Consider the following 19,337-nt stretch of genomic DNA (forward strand, 5'->3'; position numbering starts at 1 on the left):
TGGCTTCGCATGCGGGCCTCCCCTAACTGCCTGGGCCATTCCCTGCTGTCTGGACGCAGGGAAGCCCTCAAGGTCCTCCGCGTCGCCGGTCTGCTGGTGCTGCGAGTTCTCTTCTGAGCAGCTGGAGATGGTGTTCGCCTGCTGCGCTGAGGTCTTCTGGTCCGGCTCTGGGAAGGTGGGGCCCGACCTTGCAGCGGGGAGCGGCTCCGTGTCCGGCTTGTTCCGCGCTGCCTGGGACGCCTCCTGCGCGCAGCCGCTGTGGCTGCTCTGGAGGATCCCAAAGTGCCCTGTGCGGTGGATGGGCGGGAGCTGCTTCCAGTGCTGGGGGTGGCTGTATGGTTGCTCCCACAGCGTGCTTGGCACTGCTCAGGTGCGTCCTGATGGTCAGGAAAAGCTGAGCAGGTTGTCCCATGTTCTATGCCCAGCACGCTGGTCTGGCAGCTGAGCTCCAGCAGCTGGGAAGTGTGGGATGGCCCCGACGCTGGCTGGATGGTGGGGCCGGAGCAGCTGTCCTCAGGCTCCTGGGGGCTGTGGGATGGCTCCAGGCCCTGCTGGCTGGCAGCGCTGAGGGCAGCGAGCTGCGCGATGGTGCTGGAGGCTGTAAGGGGAGGCGGGAAGGTCAGCAGGATGAACCTGTAGCCCCGGGTAGGGACAGGCTGCCATCCCTCCTGGGGCAGAGAGACTCTTTGAAAGCTGCCGCGAGCACTTGCTGCCAGGCCTTGCCCGACCCCAGCCCGGAGCCACGCGACTCTTTGCCTCTTACCGGTACCCAGGCCAGCACATCTGTCGCAGTCCCACTTGTTCATTCTGATGCTCGAGTAGGAGCATTCTCGGTGGGTGCTCTGCGCTCCACAGGAGCTGCACGGGACCAGCTGCCAGGGCCTGGGGAAGAAAAGGGGTTGTGGCCGTGAGGAACAAGTGAGCCAAGGCAGGGAGCGCCCGGCACATCTCTCGTGCTCAGTCCTTGACCTCCCAGCCTGTGCTGAGGCTGAGATCCCCCACGGAGCGCCAGAGAGCTGCTGCGGTAACTCACCCCTCTTCTTCTGCCTGATCCCTGCCTCCAGCGCAAAAGCAGATGACGGCGTCGCAGTGCCCGTGCCTCTGTAGAACCGCTGTGGATGCACGATTGTCCTCCCGCTCTGGTCTTCTACAAGAGAAGGGAGGGAAAGTGATGAGCCCCCGGTGTCCCCGGGATGAGATCCAAGGTTATCCCATCTCATCCACCCCACCCCCATTTCCAGCTTCTCCATGAAGCTGAGGCACGTGCTCCTGTGACAGCCAAGGGCCAGGCCTGCCCAGACACTCCCTGGGCAGGCCCAGTGCTCGCGCCTTCTCATCCGCCTGCTTTAGCAGAAGGACACCAACCTGTCCGGGATTCGGATCCCTAGGATGGACATTTCAATACGGTACTGAGCGCCGTCTTGGCAGGCAGGGCACCGGAAGCATGCAATGCCTTCATTCAAGGCCTTTTGCTGCACGAGAAGCACAAGCAGCGTGAGCGTGTGCAGTGCCTGGTGCTGCTGAGCACCAAGCGTGCCTGCAGGGTGAGGGGAGGGCTCCTACCTGGACGCAGGCCCGGTGGAACCAGGCATGTTTGCACGCTGGGCACACCAGGGTGTGGTAGGATGCAACGTTCCCCACGGTCTGCCGGCAGATGACACAGGTGGTGCCTCTTGCTGGAGCTGTCACTGCGGTCTGTCGAGGGCGGTGCTCCCAGCAGAAGGACCTGGGGGAAGGTGGAAGGGATGGGCACGGTGAGAAGCGATGGGTGGAGGGCAGAGGACCAGGGAGGAGCCCCAGGCCCTGGCTCCGGCTCTGGCTCTGGCAGGCTGCTGGGAGCTGTCGCTGCAGGACCCCCACCCCCCTGGCTTGGCGGCTTGGCTGCTGCTGACTGCCCTTACCTGTGCTCTCGAAAGAACTGGGTGACGCATTGTCCGTCCTTGGCACAGGGCAGATGAAAGCTGCGCTCACAGCCGCCCTGTGCGCATGTGATGGCAGCCCCCCTCTCGCCGCAAACACAGCATTGCTGGAAAGAGCAGAACAGCCCCATCAGCAGCAGGCTCAGGGCCTCCATTTCTGGCCCACACCTCTGGGCAGGGCGCAGGATGTGGGCACACTCTACAAAGCTGCCTGGTGACAGGGCACATCTGCAATGGCAGGACTTTGTCCTGGAGGCGGCTGGCAGGGCTGCGCTTGCTTCCTCTGTGCCCAGGCTAAGCTGGTGTGAGCCTCTCGGGGCACAAATCAGCCTGCTCCGCTCAGGTCCTCACCTTCTGGTTTGCCTGCTTGACTTTGCGTGTGAGGGCAGCTGGGTCAATGCCCACAGTTCCCTCCTGTGTGGAGCTTTCATCAAAAGAGATGTTGGCAAAAAGCTGAAGGAGAGAAAAGAGCAGCATCTCATGAGGACAGGAAGGAGGGAAGCATCCCGGCAGGAAGCGGTCAGGATCGCTTGAGGGAACTCACCAAGCAGAACTCGTGGACCCAAAACCAAATCTGGTCAAATGTGCGGCCAAAGATGTTTCGGTCAACATCTCCCCGGCCACACAGCACGCACGCTGCAGAGGAGAGAGCAAATGTGAGCAGCGGTGAGCAGCTGGCGGGGCCAGGTGTCCCTGGGGGCTGTCCCCAGGGTCCTGCTCTGTGCCTGCCATGCTGGCTGGAGGCGGTGGAGGGGAAGGGGCCATGGCAGGCCCAAGGCAGCCGCAGCCCAAGCTGGGCCCCCTTGCCAAGGAGCAGAGGGGCCCAGCCCCATGCCTGCCTGGGAGCTCCTGCCTGCCCCTTCCTCCCCTCTCGGCTCTCAGCCGCAGGCAGAGCCCCAGCACCCCTCTGCCCAGCATCGGGACCTGTGCACAGGGACGCAGTGCTCTCACCTGGCTCCTGAGAGTCAGACAACTTCCGCTTCCTAGCATACATCATTTGCGTCGACGGTGAGCACTGCAAGAGACCCTGCTCTCTCCACGCCTCACCAGGCCGCACTGACGCTTGCGCTGAGCCCGCCAGCCTGTGCTCTACTCCAAGCTTCACGCGTCACAATGGCTGCACTCTGACACCCACTGTGACATCACGCTCACCGCCTCATGGTGGCTGTGGGCGTGGGCCCTTGGCTCCCAAGCAAGACCTCCACACCTTCTCTGGGCAACCTTTGAAAGAATTTCCTCCCAACGTGCTATGTCGATTTGCCCTTCTTTTTGTCAGAACTCTGGCCACGATCATTTCAGACGGTGCTAACTCACACTACATACCACTCGAGAAAGAACCAAGTTTCCATTAAAAAAGAAAAAAAAAGAAAAAAAAAAAAGCAAGCAAGATAAAGGCTGATGTTTCTATTTCTCTTCAAACGCTTTATCCAGCACAGCTAATTCCCTCGATTGCTCAACACCTTTCTCCACGGTTGTCCACCTGCCTGGGTAACTTACCTGATCTCCCTTGGAAGGATACCTCTCCTTGGCGGCTGACAAGGATCACCTCCAGAAGGCGAAAAGGGCCAGCCTGGCGTCCCGCAGGACACCCAGGTCCTTCTGTGCAGAGCTCTTCTCCAGCAGGTGAGCCCGTTGCTGGGACTAGCCTGTGTGGTTATTCCCCCCGCAGGTGTACCGCCCTGCACTCGCACTTGTAAAACCCCACCAGGTTCCTCTCTGTCCAGCTCTCACTGTGGCTAACTGTCTCTAAATCACAGCTCTGCTTTCTGGGGTGTCCGCCTCTTCTAGACACAGGCCGGGGGCACACTTTGTTCCTTCATCCAGGTCCTTGGTGAGGACGTGAATGTCCTCCCAGACTTGCAGGGCAGGTTCTGAAGAACCAACCGCATCCAAGCTGTGCAAGTTCACGTCTCTGGAAAATACAGCGGAGCACTGTTTCATTTTTCACTGAGTCACAGAACGGTTTGGGTTGGAAGGGACCTTTCAGATCACCTAGTTCCAAGCCCCCTGCTATAGACAGGGACACCTCCCCCCGGACCGGGCTGCTCAAAGCCCCATCCAGCCTGGCCTTGAATGCTTCCAGGGACGGGGCATCCACAACCTCCTTGGGCAGCCTGTTCCAGCGCGTCACCACCCTCCGAGTGAAAAGCTTCCTCCTCATATCTAACCTAAACCTCCCCTATCTTAGTTTAAAACCATTCCCCCTTGTCCTATCACTACCCACCCATGTGAAACAGCCGTTCCCCCTCCGTCACTTCAAGTACTGGAAGGCCACAATGAGGTCTCACAGAGCCTTCCCTTCTCCAAGCTAAACAAGCCCAGTTCACTCAGTATTTCTTCGAAGGAGAGGTGCTCCAGCCCTCTGACCATCACCTCCCTCTCCCTGCTAGCAACCCCTCGTTTAATGATGCCCAGGATACAGCTGGCCTTTGGGGCGGCAAGCACACTCTGCTGCCTCATGAGCAGCTTCTCGTACACCAGGACCCCCACGTCCTTCTCCGCAGGCCTGCTCTCAAGGGGTTCTTCCCCCAGTCAGTGTAAGTACCTGGGATTGCCCCCCCCCTCTAGCTACAACACCTTGCACATGGCCTTGTTGAACCTCGTTATGTTCACATGGGCCCACTTCTGCGGCCTGTCCAGGCCCCTCTGGATGCCTTCCCCTTCCCTCCAGTGCATCCACTGCACCGCTCAGCTTGGTGTCGTCTGCAATCATGCTGAGAGGGCACTCGATGCCGTCATCTATGTCCTTGACAAAGGTGTTGAAGAGCACCGATGCCAAGGCAGAGCCCTGGGGGACACCACTCGTGACCGGCCTCCACCCACACGTAGAACCGTTGATCACAACCCTTTGGCTGCGATCAGCCAACCCCTCTGTAATCCATCAAACGGTCCACCCTTCAAACGCACACCTCTCCAATTTAGAGAGAAGGATGTGGTGAGGGACCATGTCAAAGGCTTTGCAGAAGGCCAGGGAGATGACATCCGTCTCCCTTCCCCCGTCCACCCACCCGTGCCACCACTCCATCACAGAGGGCCGCCAGATTGATTGGTCAGGCAAGATCTGCCCTTGGTGAAGCCATGCTGGCTGTCTCGGATCACCTCTTGGTCTCGTATGTGCCTGGACATGGTAAGCACGAGGGTCTGCTTTTTGCCAGGCCTGCATTCCTCAGGGTCACAGACTCCTGCACGGCATGATCACTACAGCCCAGGCTGCCTCCCAGCTTAACTTCTCTCATGCTCTCCACGGCATTGGCGAGCACCGGCTCTGGTAAGGCTTCACCTCGGCTCGGTCCATCTAAAACCTGGACCAGGAAGTCATCCTCAACAGGCGCCAGGAATCTCCTGGCAGGATTGTCTGCCACCTGCCGTGCCGCTATCCCAGCAGATATACTTCCGGGTGGTTGAAATCCCCCATCAGGACAAGAGCCTGCAAGCTTGACGCTTCTGGCAGCTGAAGCAAGAAGACCTCGTCAACAGGCTCTCCCTGATCGGGTGGCCTGCTGTAGACCCCGACCACTAGCTGTCCTTTACCGGACCGTTCCTTGGTTTGAACCCATTTCTGTCCCGTCCCGACCCCGCTCCGCCCCCCTCCCCCCCCCCCCGCAGCTTTCCTGTAGGCCCCCTTCAGGTACTGGAAGGCCACCGTCAGTCTCCTCGGGGCCTTCTCTTGTCCAGGCTGAAGAGCCCCAGCTCACTCAGCCTGTCCTTGCAGGGGAGGGGCTCCTGCAGTCTGCACTAAAAAGCATCCAGGTGTCTTTTGAATATCTCCAGAAAAGGAGAGTCCACAGTCTCTCTGGACAGCTTGTCCCAGTGTTGGGTCACCCTCACAGGAAAGAAGTTCTTTTTTTCACGTTCCTCTGGAAGAGTTAGTGCCTAACGCCCCTTGGTGCTGTTGCTGGGCAGCAGGGAATAAAGTCTGGCCTCATCCTCTTGACAGCCACCCTTTCAGTACTGATAAGCATTGAGAAGGTGCCCTCCAGGCTAAACAGCAGTAGGTGTATCAGCCTTTCCTGCCGAGGAAGATGCTCCTCCAGGCCCCTCATCGTCTTTGTAGTCCACTGCTGGACTCTCCAGCAGTTCCCTGTCTTTCTTGAGCTGTGGAGCCCAGAACTGGACACAGGACTCCAGATGTGGCCGCACCGGGGCAGAGTAGAGGGAGAGGAGAACGTCTTTTGCCCGGCTGGCCACGCTCTTTGGAATGCACCTCGGGCTGCCATTGGTCTTCTTGGCCACAAGGGCACTCTGATGGCTCCCGACCACCCCACTGGCCACCAGGGAACCCACGTCCCTCTCCAGAGAGCTCCTCTCCAGCAGGTCAGCTCCTAACTCTACAGAAGCGTGCGCCTATTCCTCCCCAGGTGTAGGGCCCTGCACTCAGCCTTGCTGAACCTCGGCAAGTTCCTCTGCGCCCAATTCTCCAGGCTGTCCACGAGCTGCCGAGCAGCCTTTGCACAGCCACTGGGAAGGTGCTGAGGAGGAGAAAACCCTATGATCCCAGCGCCCAGTTCTGCCCACCTCAGGATAGACAAACGGAGAAGGAGGAGCTGACACAGAAATGTGTGTGGGATGGTTGGGTTTATTGTGTTGGATAGCTTGGACTAGAGCCAGCACATGGTGCTGGCACACGGCTGTTGCAGGCTAATGGGGCAGAAGTGTGGATGTGGGCTCCCATGTTGGATCCAGGAGTGACTTCATGCCCGGAGTAGCCCGTGCTGTTGGAACTGCTTCCGTGTTATCTATTTTTGGTCTGACTGTGGGGAGTGGGAGGCGGATGTTGGATCGATGGTGGACCCAGGAGTGACTTCATGCCTGGAGAGCTGCCACTGTTGGAACAGCTTTCATGCCACCTTTTGGGGGGCTGGCTGGGGGGGGGTGGATGCTTGCTGGCTTTGATGTTGGATGCGGGAGGTCTTCATGCCCTGGATAGCCCTCGCTGTTGGAACTGCATCCATCTCATCATTTTTCGGGCTGACTTGGCGGGGTGGGATGTTGGCTTGCATGTTAGACCCAGGAGGTCTTCATGCCTGGGGCAGCCCCCACTGTTGGAACTGGCTCCCGCAGCCTCCTCAGTGCCGGCTGTGGACATGTGGCACTCGACGTGCCACTGAGGAACGGCTTTGCATGCGGGCCTCCCCTGGCTGCCTGGGCCATTCCCTGCTGTCTGGACGCAGGGAAGCCCTCAAGGTCCTCCGTGTCGCCGGTCTGCTGGTGCTGCGAGTTCTCTTCTGAGCAGCTGGAGATGGTGTTCGCCTGCTGCGCTGAGGTCTTCTGGTCCGGCTCTGGGAAGGTGGGGCCCGACCTTGCAGCGGGGAGCGGCTCCGTGTCCGGCTTGTTCCCCGCTGCCTGGGACGCCTCCTGCGCGCAGCCGCTGTGGCTGCTCTGGAGGATCCCAAAGTGCCCTGTGCGGTGGATGGGCGGGAGCTGCTTCCAGTGCCGGGGGTGGGTGTATGGCTGCTCCCACAGCGTGCTTGGCACTGCTCAGGTGCGTCCTGATGGTCAGGAAAAGCTGAGCAGGTTGTCCCTTGTTCTGTGCCCTGCACACTGGTCTGGCAGCTGAGCTCCAGCAGCTGGGAAGTGTGGGATGGCCCCGACGCTGGCTGGATGGTGGGGCCGGAGCAGCTGTCCTCGGGCTCCTGGGGGCTGTGGGATGGCTCCAGGCCCTGCTGGCTGGCAGCGCTGAGGGCAGCGAGCTGCGCAAAGGTGCTGGAGGCTGTAAGGGGAGGCGGGAAGGTCAGCAGGATGAACCTGTAGCCCCGGGTAGGGACAGGCTGCCATCCCTCCTGGGGCAGAGAGAGACTCTTTGAAAGCTGCCGCGAGCGCTTGCTGCCAGGTCTTGGCTGACCCCAGCCCGGTGCCACGCGACTCATCGCCTCTTACCGGTACCCAGGCCAGCACATCTGTCGCAGTCCCACTTGTTCGTTCTGATGCTCGAGTAGGAGCATTCTCGGTGGGTGCTCTGCGCTCCACAGGAGCTGCACGGGATCAGCTGCCAGGGCCTGGGGAAGAAAAGGGGTTGTGGCCGTGAGGACCAAGCGAGCCAAGGCAGGGAGCGCCCGGCACATCTCTGGTGCTCAGTCCTTGACCTCCCAGACTGTGCTGAGGCTGAGATCCCCCACGGAGCGCCAGAGAGCTGCTGCGGTAACTCACCCCTCTTCTTCTGCCTGATCCCTGCCTCCAGCGCAAAAGCAGATGACGGCGTCGCAGTGCCCGTGCCTCTGCAAAACCACTGCGGATGCACGATTGTCCTCCCGCTCTGGTGTTCTACAAGAGAAGGGAGGGAAAGTGATGAGCCCCCGGTGTCCCCGGGATGAGATCCAAGGTTATCCCGTCTCATCCACCCCACCCCCATTTCCAGCTTCTCCATGAAGCTGAGGCACGTGCTCCTGTGACAGCCAAGGGCCAGGCCTGCCCAGACACTCCCTGGGCAGGCCCAGCGCTTGCGCCTTCTCATCTGCCTGGTTTAGCAGAAGGACACCAACCTGTCAGGGATTCGGATCCCTAGGATGGACATTTCAATACAGAACAGAGTGTTGTCTTGGCAGGCAGGGCACCGGAAGCACGCAATGCCTTCATTCAAGGCCTGTTGCTGCACGAGAAGCACAAGCAGCGTGAGCGTGAGCAGTGCCTGGTGCTGCTGAGCACCAAGCGTGCCTGCAGGGTGAGGGGAGGGCTCCTACCTGGACGCAGGCCCGGTGGAACCAGGCATGTTTGCACACTGGGCACACCAGGGTGTGGTAGGATGCAACGTTCCCCACGGTCTGCCGGCACAAGACGCAGGTGGTGCCTCTTGCTGGAGCTGTCACTGCGGTCTGTCGAGGGCGATGCTCCCAGCAGAAGGACCTGGGGGAAGGTGGAAGGGATAGGCATGGTGAGAAGTGATGGGTGGAGGGCAGTGGACCAAGAGGGAGCCCCAGGCCCTGGCCCTGGCCCTGGCTCTGGCTCTGGCTCTGGCTCTGGCTCTGGCTCTGGCAGGCTGCTGGGAGGTAACCTTCTGGGTTCCTCCCTGTCTTGGCTGCTGCTGACAGCCCTTACCTTTGCCAACCAAAGAACTGGGTGACGCATTGTCCATCCTTGGCACAGGGCAGATGAAAGCTCCGCTCACAGCCGCTCTCTGCACATGTGATGGCAGCCCCCCTCTCACCGCAAACACAGCATTGCTGGAAAGAGCAGAACAGTCCCATCAGCAGCAGGCTCAGGGCCTCCATTTCCGGCCCCACACCTCTGGGCAGGGCGCAGGTGTGGGCACTGCTGGGTCACACTCTACAAAGCTGCCTGGTGGACAGGGCACATCTGCAATGGCAGGACTTTGTCCTGGAGGTGGTTGGCAGGGCTGCGATTGCTTCCTCTGTGCCCAGGCTAAGCTGGTATGAGCCTCTCGGGGCACAAATCAGCCTGCTCCGCTCACGTCCTCACCTTCTGGTTTGCCTGCTTGACTTTGCATGTGAGGGCAGCTGAGTCAATGCCCACAGTTCCCTCCTGTGTGGAGCTTTCATCAAAAGAGATGTTGGCAAAAAGCTGAAGGAGAGAAAAGAGCAGCATCTCATGAGGACAGGAAGGAGGGAAGCATCTCGGCAGGAAGCGGTCAGGATCGCTTGAGGGAACTCACCAAGCAGAACTCGTGGACCCAAAACCAAATCTGGTCAAATGTGCGGCCAAAGATGTTTCGGTCAACATCTCCCCGGCCACACAGCACGCACGCTGCAGAGGAGAGAGCAAATGTGAGCAGCGGTGAGCAGCTGGCGGGGCCAGGTGTCCCTGGGGGCTGTCCCCAGGGTCCTGCTCTGTGCCTGCCATGCTGGCTGGAGGCGGTGGAGGGGAAGGGGCCACGGCAGGCCCAAGGCAGCCGCAGCCCAAGCTGGGCCCCCTTGCCAAGGAGCAGAGGGGCCCAGCCCCATGCCTGCCTGGGAGCTCCTGCCTGCCCCTTCCTCCCCTCTCGGCTCTCAGCCGCAGGCAGAGCCCCAGCACCCCTCTGCCCAGCATCGGGACCTGTGCACAGGGACGCAGTGCTCTCACCTGGCTCCTGAGAGTCAGACAACTTCCGCTTCCTAGCATACATCATTTGCGTCGACGGTGAGCACTGCAAGAGACCCTGCTCTCTCCACGCCTCACCAGGCCGCACTGACGCTTGCGCTGAGCCCGCCAGCCTGTGCTCTACTCCAAGCTTCACGCGTCACAATGGCTGCACTCTGACACCCACTGTGACATCACGCTCACCGCCTCATGGTGGCTGTGGGTGTGGGCCCTTGGCTCCCAAGCAAGACCTCCACACCTTCTCTGGGCAACCTTTGAAAGAATTTCCTCCCAACGTGCTATGTCGATTGCCCTTCTTTTTGTCAGAACTCTGGCCACGATCATTTCAGACGATGCTAACTCACACTACATACCACTCGAGAAAGAACCAAGTTTCCATTAAAAAACAAACAAACAAACAAACAAAAAAGCAAGCACGATAAAGGCTGATGTTTCTATTTCTCTTCAAACGCTTTATCCAGCACAGCTAATTCCCTCGATTGCTCAACACCTTTCTCCACGGTTGTCCACCTGCCTGGGTAACCTACCTGATCTCCCTTGGAAGGATACCTCTCCTTGGCGGCTGACAAGGAACGTCTCCAGAAGGCGAAAAGGGCCAGCCTGGCGTCCCCCAGGACACCCAGGTCCTTCTGTGCAGAGCCCTTCTCCAGCAGGTCAGCCCATTGCCGGGACTGGCGTGTGTGGTTATTCCCCCCGCAGGTGTACCGCCCTGCACTCGCACTTGTAAAACCCCACCAGGTTCCTCTCTGTCCAGCTCTCACTGTGGCTAACTGTCTCTAAATCACAGCACTGCTTTCTGGGGTGTCCGCCTCTTCTAGACACAGGCCGGGGGCACACTTTGTTCCTTCATCCAGGTCCTTGGTGAGGACGTGAATGTCCTCCCAGACTTGCAGGGCAGGTTCTGAAGAACCAACCGCATCCAAGCTGTGCAAGTTCACGTCTCTGGAAAATACAGCGGAGCACTGTTTCATTTTTCACTGAGTCACAGAACGGTTTGGGTTGGAAGGGACCTTTCAGATCACCTAGTTCCAAGCCCCCTGCTATAGACAGGGACACCTCCCCCCGGACCGGGCTGCTCAAAGCCCCATCCAGCCTGGCCTTGAATGCTTCCAGGGACGGGGCATCCACAACCTCCTTGGGCAGCCTGTTCCAGCGCGTCACCACCCTCCGAGTGAAAAGCTTCCTCCTCATATCTAACCTAAACCTCCCCTATCTTAGTTTAAAACCATTCCCCCTTGTCCTATCACTACCCACCCATGTGAAACAGCCGTTCCCCCTCCGTCACTTCAAGTACTGGAAGGCCACAATGAGGTCTCACAGAGCCTTCCCTTCTCCAAGCTAAACAAGCCCAGTTCACTCAGTATTTCTTCGAAGGAGAGGTGCTCCAGCCCTCTGACCATCACCTCCCTCTCCCTGCTAGCAACCCCTCGTTTAATGATGCCCAGGATACAGCTGGCCTTTGGGGCGGCAAGCACACTCTGCTGCCTCATGAGCAGCTTCTCGTACACCAGGACCCCCACGTCCTTCTCCGCAGGCCTGCTCTCAAGGGGTTCTTCCCCCAGTCAGTGTAAGTACCTGGGATTGCCCCCCCCCTCTAGCTACAACACCTTGCACATGGCCTTGTTGAACCTCGCTATGTTCACATGGGCCCACTTCTGCGGCCTGTCCAGGCCCCTCTGGATGCCTTCCCCTTCCCTCCAGTGCATACACTGCACCGCTCAGCTTGGTGTCGTCTGCAATCATGCTGAGAGGGCACTCGATGCCGTCATCTATGTCCTTGACAAAGGTGTTGAAGAGCACCGATGCCAAGGCGGAGCCCTGGGGGACACCACTCGTGACCGGCCTCCACCCACACGTAGAACCGTTGATCACAACCCTTTGGCTGCGATCAGCCAACCCCTCTGTAATCCATCAAACGGTCCACCCTTCAAACGCACACCTCTCCAATTTAGAGAGAAGGATGTGGTGAGGGACCATGTCAAAGGCTTTGCAGAAGGCCAGGGAGATGACATCCGTCTCCCTTCCCCCGTCCACCCACCCGTGCCACCACTCCATCACAGAGGGCCGCCAGATTGATTGGTCAGGCAAGATCTGCCCTTGGTGAAGCCATGCTGGCTGTCTCGGATCACCTCTTGGTCTCGTATGTGCCTGGACATGGTAAGCACGAGGGTCTGCTTTTTGCCAGGCCTGCATTCCTCAGGGTCACAGACTCCTGCACGGCATGATCACTACAGCCCAGGCTGCCTCCCAGCTTAACTTCTCTCATGCTCTCCACGGCATTGGCGAGCACCGGCTCTGGTAAGGCTTCACCTCGGCTCGGTCCATCTAAAACCTGGACCAGGAAGTCATCCTCAACAGGCGCCAGGAATCTCCTGGCAGGATTGTCTGCCACCTGCCGTGCCGCTATCCCAGCAGATATACTTCCGGGTGGTTGAAATCCCCCATCAGGACAAGAGCCTGCAAGCTTGACGCTTCTGGCAGCTGAAGCAAGAAGACCTCGTCAACAGGCTCACCCTGATCGGGTGGCCTGCTGTAGACCCCGACCACTAGCTGTCCTTTACCGGACCGTTCCTTGGTTTGAACCCATTTCTGTCCCGTCCCGACCCCGCTCCGCCCCCCTCCCCCCCCCCGCAGCTTTCCTGTAGGCCCCCTTCAGGTACTGGAAGGCCACCGTCAGTCTCCTCGGGGCCTTCTCTTGTCCAGGCTGAAGAGCCCCAGCTCACTCAGCCTGTCCTTGCAGGGGAGGGGCTCCTGCAGTCTGCACTAAAAAGCATCCAGGTGTCTTTTGAATATCTCCAGAAAAGGAGAGTCCACAGTCTCTCTGGACAGCTTGTCCCAGTGTTGGGTCACCCTCACAGGAAAGAAGTTCTTTTCTTCACGTTCCTCTGGAAGAGTTAGTGCCGAACGCCCCTTGGTGCTGTTGCTGGGCAGCAGGGAATAAAGTCTGGCCTCATCCTCTTGACAGCCACCCTTTCAGTACTGATAAGCATTGAGAAGGTGCCCTCCAGGCTAAACAGCAGTAGGTGTATCAGCCTTTCCTGCCGAGGAAGATGCTCCTCCAGGCCCCTCATCGTCTTTGTAGTCCACTGCTGGACTCTCCAGCAGTTCCCTGTCTTTCTTGAGCTGTGGAGCCCAGAACTGGACACAGGACTCCAGATGTGGCCGCACCGGGGCAGAGTAGAGGGAGAGGAGAACGTCTTTTGCCCGGCTGGCCACGCTCTTTGGAATGCACCTCGGGCTGCCATTGGTCTTCTTGGCCACAAGGGCACTCTGATGGCTCCCGACCACCCCACTGGCCACCAGGGAACCCACGTCCCTCTCCAGAGAGCTCCTCTCCAGCAGGTCAGCTCCTAACTCTACAGAAGCGTGCGCCTATTCCTCCCCAGGTGTAGGGCCCTGCACTCAGCCTTGCTGAACCTCGGCAAGTTCCTCTGCGCCCAATTCTCCAGGCTGTCCACGAGCTGCCGAGCAGCCTTTGCACAGCCACTGGGAAGGTGCTGAGGAGGAGAAAACCCTATGATCCCAGCGCCCAGTTCTGCCCACCTCAGGATAGACAAACGGAGAAGGAGGAGCTGACACAGAAATGTGTGTGGGATGGTTGGGTTTATTGTGTTGGATAGCTTGGACTAGAGCCAGCACATGGTGCTGGCACACGGCTGTTGCAGGCTAATGGGGCAGAAGTGTGGATGTGGGCTCCCATGTTGGATCCAGGAGTGACTTCATGCCCGGAGTAGCCCGTGCTGTTGGAACTGCTTCCGTGTTATCTATTTTTGGTCTGACTGTGGGGAGTGGGAGGCGGATGTTGGATCGATGGTGGACCCAGGAGTGACTTCATGCCTGGAGAGCTGCCACTGTTGGAACAGCTTTCATGCCACCTTTTGGGGGGCTGGCTGGGGGGGGGTGGATGCTTGCTGGCTTTGATGTTGGATGCGGGAGGTCTTCATGCCCTGGATAGCCCTCGCTGTTGGAACTGCATCCATCTCATCATTTTTCGGGCTGACTTGGCGGGGTGGGATGTTGGCTTGCATGTTAGACCCAGGAGGTCTTCATGCCTGGGATAGCCCCCACTGTTGGAACTGGCTCCCGCAGCCTCCTCAGTGCCGGCTGTGGACATGTGGCACTCGACGTGCCACTGAGGAACGGCTTTGCATGCGGGCCTCCCCTGGCTGCCTGGGCCATTCCCTGCTGTCTGGACGCAGGGAAGCCCTCAAGGTCCTCCGTGTCGCCGGTCTGCTGGTGCTGCGAGTTCTCTTCTGAGCAGCTGGAGATGGTGTTCGCCTGCTGCGCTGAGGTCTTCTGGTCCGGCTCTGGGAAGGTGGGGCCCGACCTTGCAGCGGGGAGCGGCTCCGTGTCCGGCTTGTTCCCCGCTGCCTGGGACGCCTCCTGCGCGCAGCCGCTGTGGCTGCTCTGGAGGATCCCAAAGTGCCCTGTGCGGTGGATGGGCGGGAGCTGCTTCCAGTGCCGGGGGTGGGTGTATGGCTGCTCCCACAGGGTGCTTGGCACTGCTCAGGTGCGTCCTGATGGTCAGGAAAAGCTGAGCAGGTTGTCCCTTGTTCTGTGCCCTGCACACTGGTCTGGCAGCTGAGCTCCAGCAGCTGGGAAGTGTGGGATGGCCCCGACGCTGGCTGGATGGTGGGGCCGGAGCAGCTGTCCTCGGGCTCCTGGGGGCTGTGGGATGGCTCCAGGCCCTGCTGGCTGGCAGCGCTGAGGGCCGCGAGCTGCGCAATGGTGCTGGAGGCTGTAAGGGGAGGCGGGAAGGTCAGCAGGAGGAACCTGTAGCCCCGGGTAGGGACAGGCTGCCATCCCTCCTAGGGCAGAGAGAGACTTTGAAAGCTGCCGCGAGCGCTTGCTGCCAGGTCTTGGCTGACCCCAGCCCGGTGCCACGCGACTCATCGCCTCTTACCGGTACCCAGGCCAGCACATCTGTCGCAGTCCCACTTGTTCGTTCTGATGCTCGAGTAGGAGCATTCTCGGTGGGTGCTCTGCGCTCCACAGGAGCTGCACGGGATCAGCTGCCAGGGCCTGGGGAAGCAAAGGGGTTGTGGCCGTGAGGACCAAGCGAGCCAAGGCAGGGAGCGCCTGGCACATCTCTGGTGCTCAGTCCTTGACCTCCCAGCCTGTGCTGAGGCTGAGATCCCCCACGGAGCGCCAGAGAGCTGCTGCGGTAACTCACCCCTCTTCTTCTGCCTGATCCCTGCCTCCAGCGCAAAAGCAGATGACGGCGTCGCAGTGCCCGTGCCTCTGCAAAACCACTGCGGATGCACGATTGTCCTCCCGCTCTGGTGTTCTACAAGAGAAGGGAGGGAAAGTGATGAGCCCCCGGTGTCCCCGGGATGAGATCCAAGGTTATCCCGTCTCATCCACCCCACCCCCATTTCCAGCTTCTCCATGAAGCTGAGGCACGTGCTCCTGTGACAGCCAAGGGCCAGGCCTGCCCAGACACTCCCTGGGCAGGCCCAGCGCTTGCGCCTTCTCATCTGCCTGGTTTAGCAGAAGGACACCAACCTGTCAGGGATTCGGATCCCTAGGATGGACATTTCAATACAGAACAGAGTGTTGTCTTGGCAGGCAGGGCACCGGAAGCACGCAATGCCTTCATTCAAGGCCTGTTGCTGCACGAGAAGCACAAGCAGCGTGAGCGTGAGCAGTGCCTGGTGCTGCTGAGCACCAAGCGTGCCTGCAGGGTGAGGGGAGGGCTCCTACCTGGACGCAGGCCCGGTGGAACCAGGCATGTTTGCACACTGGGCACACCAGGGTGTGGTAGGATGCAACGTTCCCCACGGTCTGCCGGCACAAGACGCAGGTGGTGCCTCTTGCTGGAGCTGTCACTGCGGTCTGTCGAGGGCGATGCTCCCAGCAGAAGGACCTGGGGGAAGGTGGAAGGGATAGGCATGGTGAGAAGTGATGGGTGGAGGGCAGTGGACCAAGAGGGAGCCCCAGGCCCTGGCCCTGGCCCTGGCCCTGGCTCTGGCTCTGGCTCTGGCTCTGGCTCTGGCAGGCTGCTGGGAGGTAACCTTCTGGGTTCCTCCCTGTCTTGGCTGCTGCTGACAGCCCTTACCTTTGCCAACCAAAGAACTGGGTGACGCATTGTCCATCCTTGGCACAGGGCAGATGAAAGCTCCGCTCACAGCCGCTCTCTGCACATGTGATGGCAGCCCCCCTCTCACCGCAAACACAGCATTGCTGGAAAGAGCAGAACAGTCCCATCAGCAGCAGGCTCAGGGCCTCCATTTCCGGCCCCACACCTCTGGGCAGGGCGCAGGTGTGGGCACTGCTGGGTCACACTCTACAAAGCTGCCTGGTGGACAGGGCACATCTGCAATGGCAGGACTTTGTCCTGGAGGTGGTTGGCAGGGCTGCGATTGCTTCCTCTGTGCCCAGGCTAAGCTGGTATGAGCCTCTCGGGGCACAAATCAGCCTGCTCCGCTCACGTCCTCACCTTCTGGTTTGCCTGCTTGACTTTGCATGTGAGGGCAGCTGAGTCAATGCCCACAGTTCCCTCCTGTGTGGAGCTTTCATCAAAAGAGATGTTGGCAAAAAGCTGAAGGAGAGAAAAGAGCAGCATCTCATGAGGACAGGAAGGAGGGAAGCATCTCGGCAGGAAGCGGTCAGGATCGCTTGAGGGAACTCACCAAGCAGAACTCGTGGACCCAAAACCAAATCTGGTCAAATGTGCGGCCAAAGATGTTTCGGTCAACATCTCCCCGGCCACACAGCACGCACGCTGCAGAGGAGAGAGCAAATGTGAGCAGCGGTGAGCAGCTGGCGGGGCCAGGTGTCCCTGGGGGCTGTCCCCAGGGTCCTGCTCTGTGCCTGCCATGCTGGCTGGAGGCGGTGGAGGGGAAGGGGCCACGGCAGGCCCAAGGCAGCCGCAGCCCAAGCTGGGCCCCCTTGCCAAGGAGCAGAGGGGCCCAGCCCCATGCCTGCCTGGGAGCTCCTGCCTGCCCCTTCCTCCCCTCTCGGCTCTCAGCCGCAGGCAGAGCCCCAGCACCCCTCTGCCCAGCATCGGGACCTGTGCACAGGGACGCAGTGCTCTCACCTGGCTCCTGAGAGTCAGACAACTTCCGCTTCCTAGCATACATCATTTGCGTCGACGGTGAGCACTGCAAGAGACCCTGCTCTCTCCACGCCTCACCAGGCCGCACTGACGCTTGCGCTGAGCCCGCCAGCCTGTGCTCTACTCCAAGCTTCACGCGTCACAATGGCTGCACTCTGACACCCACTGTGACATCACGCTCACCGCCTCATGGTGGCTGTGGGTGTGGGCCCTTGGCTCCCAAGCAAGACCTCCACACCTTCTCTGGGCAACCTTTGAAAGAATTTCCTCCCAACGTGCTATGTCGATTGCCCTTCTTTTTGTCAGAACTCTGGCCACGATCATTTCAGACGATGCTAACTCACACTACATACCACTCGAGAAAGAACCAAGTTTCCATTAAAAAACAAACAAACAAACAAACAAAAAAGCAAGCACGATAAAGGCTGATGTTTCTATTTCTCTTCAAACGCTTTATCCAGCACAGCTAATTCCCTCGATTGCTCAACACCTTTCTCCACGGTTGTCCACCTGCCTGGGTAACCTACCTGATCTCCCTTGGAAGGATACCTCTCCTTGGCGGCTGACAAGGAACGTCTCCAGAAGGCGAAAAGGGCCAGCCTGGCGTCCCCCAGGACACCCAGGTCCTTCTGTGCAGAGCCCTTCTCCAGCAGGTCAGCCCATTGCCGGGACTGGCGTGTGTGGTTATTCCCCCCGCAGGTGTACCGCCCTGCACTCGCACTTGTAAAACCCCACCAGGTTCCTCTCTGTCCAGCTCTCACTGTGGCTAACTGTCTCTAAATCACAGCACTGCTTTCTGGGGTGTCCGCCTCTTCTAGACACAGGCCGGGGGCACACTTTGTTCCTTCATCCAGGTCCTTGGTGAGGACGTGAATGTCCTCCCAGACTTGCAGGGCAGGTTCTGAAGAACCAACCGCATCCAAGCTGTGCAAGTTCACGTCTCTGGAAAATACAGCGGAGCACTGTTTCATTTTTCACTGAGTCACAGAACGGTTTGGGTTGGAAGGGACCTTTCAGATCACCTAGTTCCAAGCCCCCTGCTATAGACAGGGACACCTCCCCCCGGACCGGGCTGCTCAAAGCCCCATCCAGCCTGGCCTTGAATGCTTCCAGGGACGGGGCATCCACAACCTCCTTGGGCAGCCTGTTCCAGCGCGTCACCACCCTCCGAGTGAAAAGCTTCCTCCTCATATCTAACCTAAACCTCCCCTATCTTAGTTTAAAACCATTCCCCCTTGTCCTATCACTACCCACCCATGTGAAACAGCCGTTCCCCCTCCGTCACTTCAAGTACTGGAAGGCCACAATGAGGTCTCACAGAGCCTTCCCTTCTCCAAGCTAAACAAGCCCAGTTCACTCAGTATTTCTTCGAAGGAGAGGTGCTCCAGCCCTCTGACCATCACCTCCCTCTCCCTGCTAGCAACCCCTCGTTTAATGATGCCCAGGATACAGCTGGCCTTTGGGGCGGCAAGCACACTCTGCTGCCTCATGAGCAGCTTCTCGTACACCAGGACCCCCATGTCCTTCTCCGCAGGCCTGCTCTCAAGGGGTTCTTCCCCCAGTCAGTGTAAGTACCTGGGATTGCCCCCCCCCTCTAGCTACAACACCTTGCACATGGCCTTGTTGAACCTCGCTATGTTCACATGGGCCCACTTCTGCGGCCTGTCCAGGTCCCTCTGGATGCCTTCCCCTTCCCTCCAGTGCATACACTGCACCGCTCAGCTTGGTGTCGTCTGCAATCATGCTGAGAGGGCACTCGATGCCGTCATCTATGTCCTTGACAAAGGTGTTGAAGAGCACCGATGCCAAGGCGGAGCCCTGGGGGACACCACTCGTGACCGGCCTCCACCCACACGTAGAACCATTGATCACAACCCTTTGGCTGCGATCAGCCAACCCCTCTGTAATCCATCAAACGGTCCACCCTTCAAACGCACACCTCTCCAATTTAGAGAGAAGGATGTGGTGAGGGACCATGTCAAAGGCTTTGCAGAAGGCCAGGGAGATGACATCCGTCTCCCTTCCCCCGTCCACCCACCCGTGCCACCACTCCATCACAGAGGGCCGCCAGATTGATTGGTCAGGCAAGATCTGCCCTTGGTGAAGCCATGCTGGCTGTCTCGGATCACCTCTTGGTCTTGTATGTGCCTGGACATGGTAAGCACGAGGGTCTGCTTTTTGCCAGGCCTGCATTCCTCAGGGTCACAGACTCCTGCACGGCATGATCACTACAGCCCAGGCTGCCTCCCAGCTTAACTTCTCTCATGCTCTCCACGGCATTGGCGAGCACCGGCTCTGGTAAGGCTTCACCTCGGCTCGGTCCATCTAAA

At 59.4% G+C, this 19,337-nt stretch overlaps 3 protein-coding genes across 5 annotated transcripts; all 3 read right to left on the bottom strand.

The window, feature by feature from the left end:
• Positions 1-463: 463 nt before the first annotated feature.
• Positions 464-3,171, bottom strand: LOC121109676 (G2/M phase-specific E3 ubiquitin-protein ligase-like). 2 transcript variants are annotated; one of them, XM_040663604.1, is made up of 8 exons: positions 2,871-3,171; positions 2,464-2,555; positions 2,271-2,372; positions 1,902-2,026; positions 1,564-1,726; positions 1,366-1,472; positions 764-1,147; positions 464-598 (listed from the first exon to the last, which is right to left on the bottom strand). In XM_040663604.1, the coding sequence occupies exons 1-7, from the start codon at positions 2,914-2,916 to the stop codon at positions 1,030-1,032; spliced, it is 753 nt and encodes a 250-aa protein (XP_040519538.1). In that variant the 5' UTR covers positions 2,917-3,171; the 3' UTR covers positions 464-598; positions 764-1,029. The 2 variants fall into 2 exon arrangements, with proteins under 2 accessions (XP_040519538.1, XP_040519530.1); XM_040663596.1 differs by having other exon boundaries at positions 2,464-3,171.
• A 3,749-nt stretch (positions 3,172-6,920) lies between these two features.
• On the bottom strand, positions 6,921-11,026 carry LOC121110529 (PHD finger protein 7-like). The gene is made up of 10 exons (XM_040669295.1): positions 9,933-11,026; positions 9,526-9,617; positions 9,333-9,434; positions 8,952-9,076; positions 8,597-8,759; positions 8,399-8,505; positions 8,067-8,180; positions 7,797-7,915; positions 7,462-7,629; positions 6,921-7,318 (listed from the first exon to the last, which is right to left on the bottom strand). Exons 1-10 carry the CDS (start codon positions 9,976-9,978, stop codon positions 6,921-6,923), a joined length of 1,434 nt encoding a protein of 477 aa, XP_040525229.1. The 5' UTR covers positions 9,979-11,026.
• A 1,762-nt stretch (positions 11,027-12,788) lies between these two features.
• LOC121109657 (PHD finger protein 7-like) lies at positions 12,789-18,083 on the bottom strand. 2 transcript variants are annotated; one of them, XM_040663530.1, is made up of 9 exons: positions 16,990-18,083; positions 16,583-16,674; positions 16,390-16,491; positions 16,009-16,133; positions 15,654-15,816; positions 15,456-15,562; positions 15,124-15,237; positions 14,854-14,972; positions 12,789-14,688 (listed from the first exon to the last, which is right to left on the bottom strand). In XM_040663530.1, exons 1-9 carry the CDS (start codon positions 17,033-17,035, stop codon positions 14,045-14,047), a joined length of 1,512 nt encoding a protein of 503 aa, XP_040519464.1. In that variant the 5' UTR covers positions 17,036-18,083; the 3' UTR covers positions 12,789-14,044. The 2 variants fall into 2 exon arrangements, with proteins under 2 accessions (XP_040519464.1, XP_040519455.1); XM_040663521.1 differs by having other exon boundaries at positions 16,583-18,083.
• Between the last annotated feature and the right edge of the window lie 1,254 nt (positions 18,084-19,337).

Source organism: Gallus gallus, chromosome 1 (genome assembly GCF_016699485.2).
Source record: "Gallus gallus isolate bGalGal1 chromosome 1, bGalGal1.mat.broiler.GRCg7b, whole genome shotgun sequence".
In the NCBI taxonomy this organism is placed as follows: Eukaryota; Metazoa; Chordata; class Aves; order Galliformes; family Phasianidae; genus Gallus; species Gallus gallus.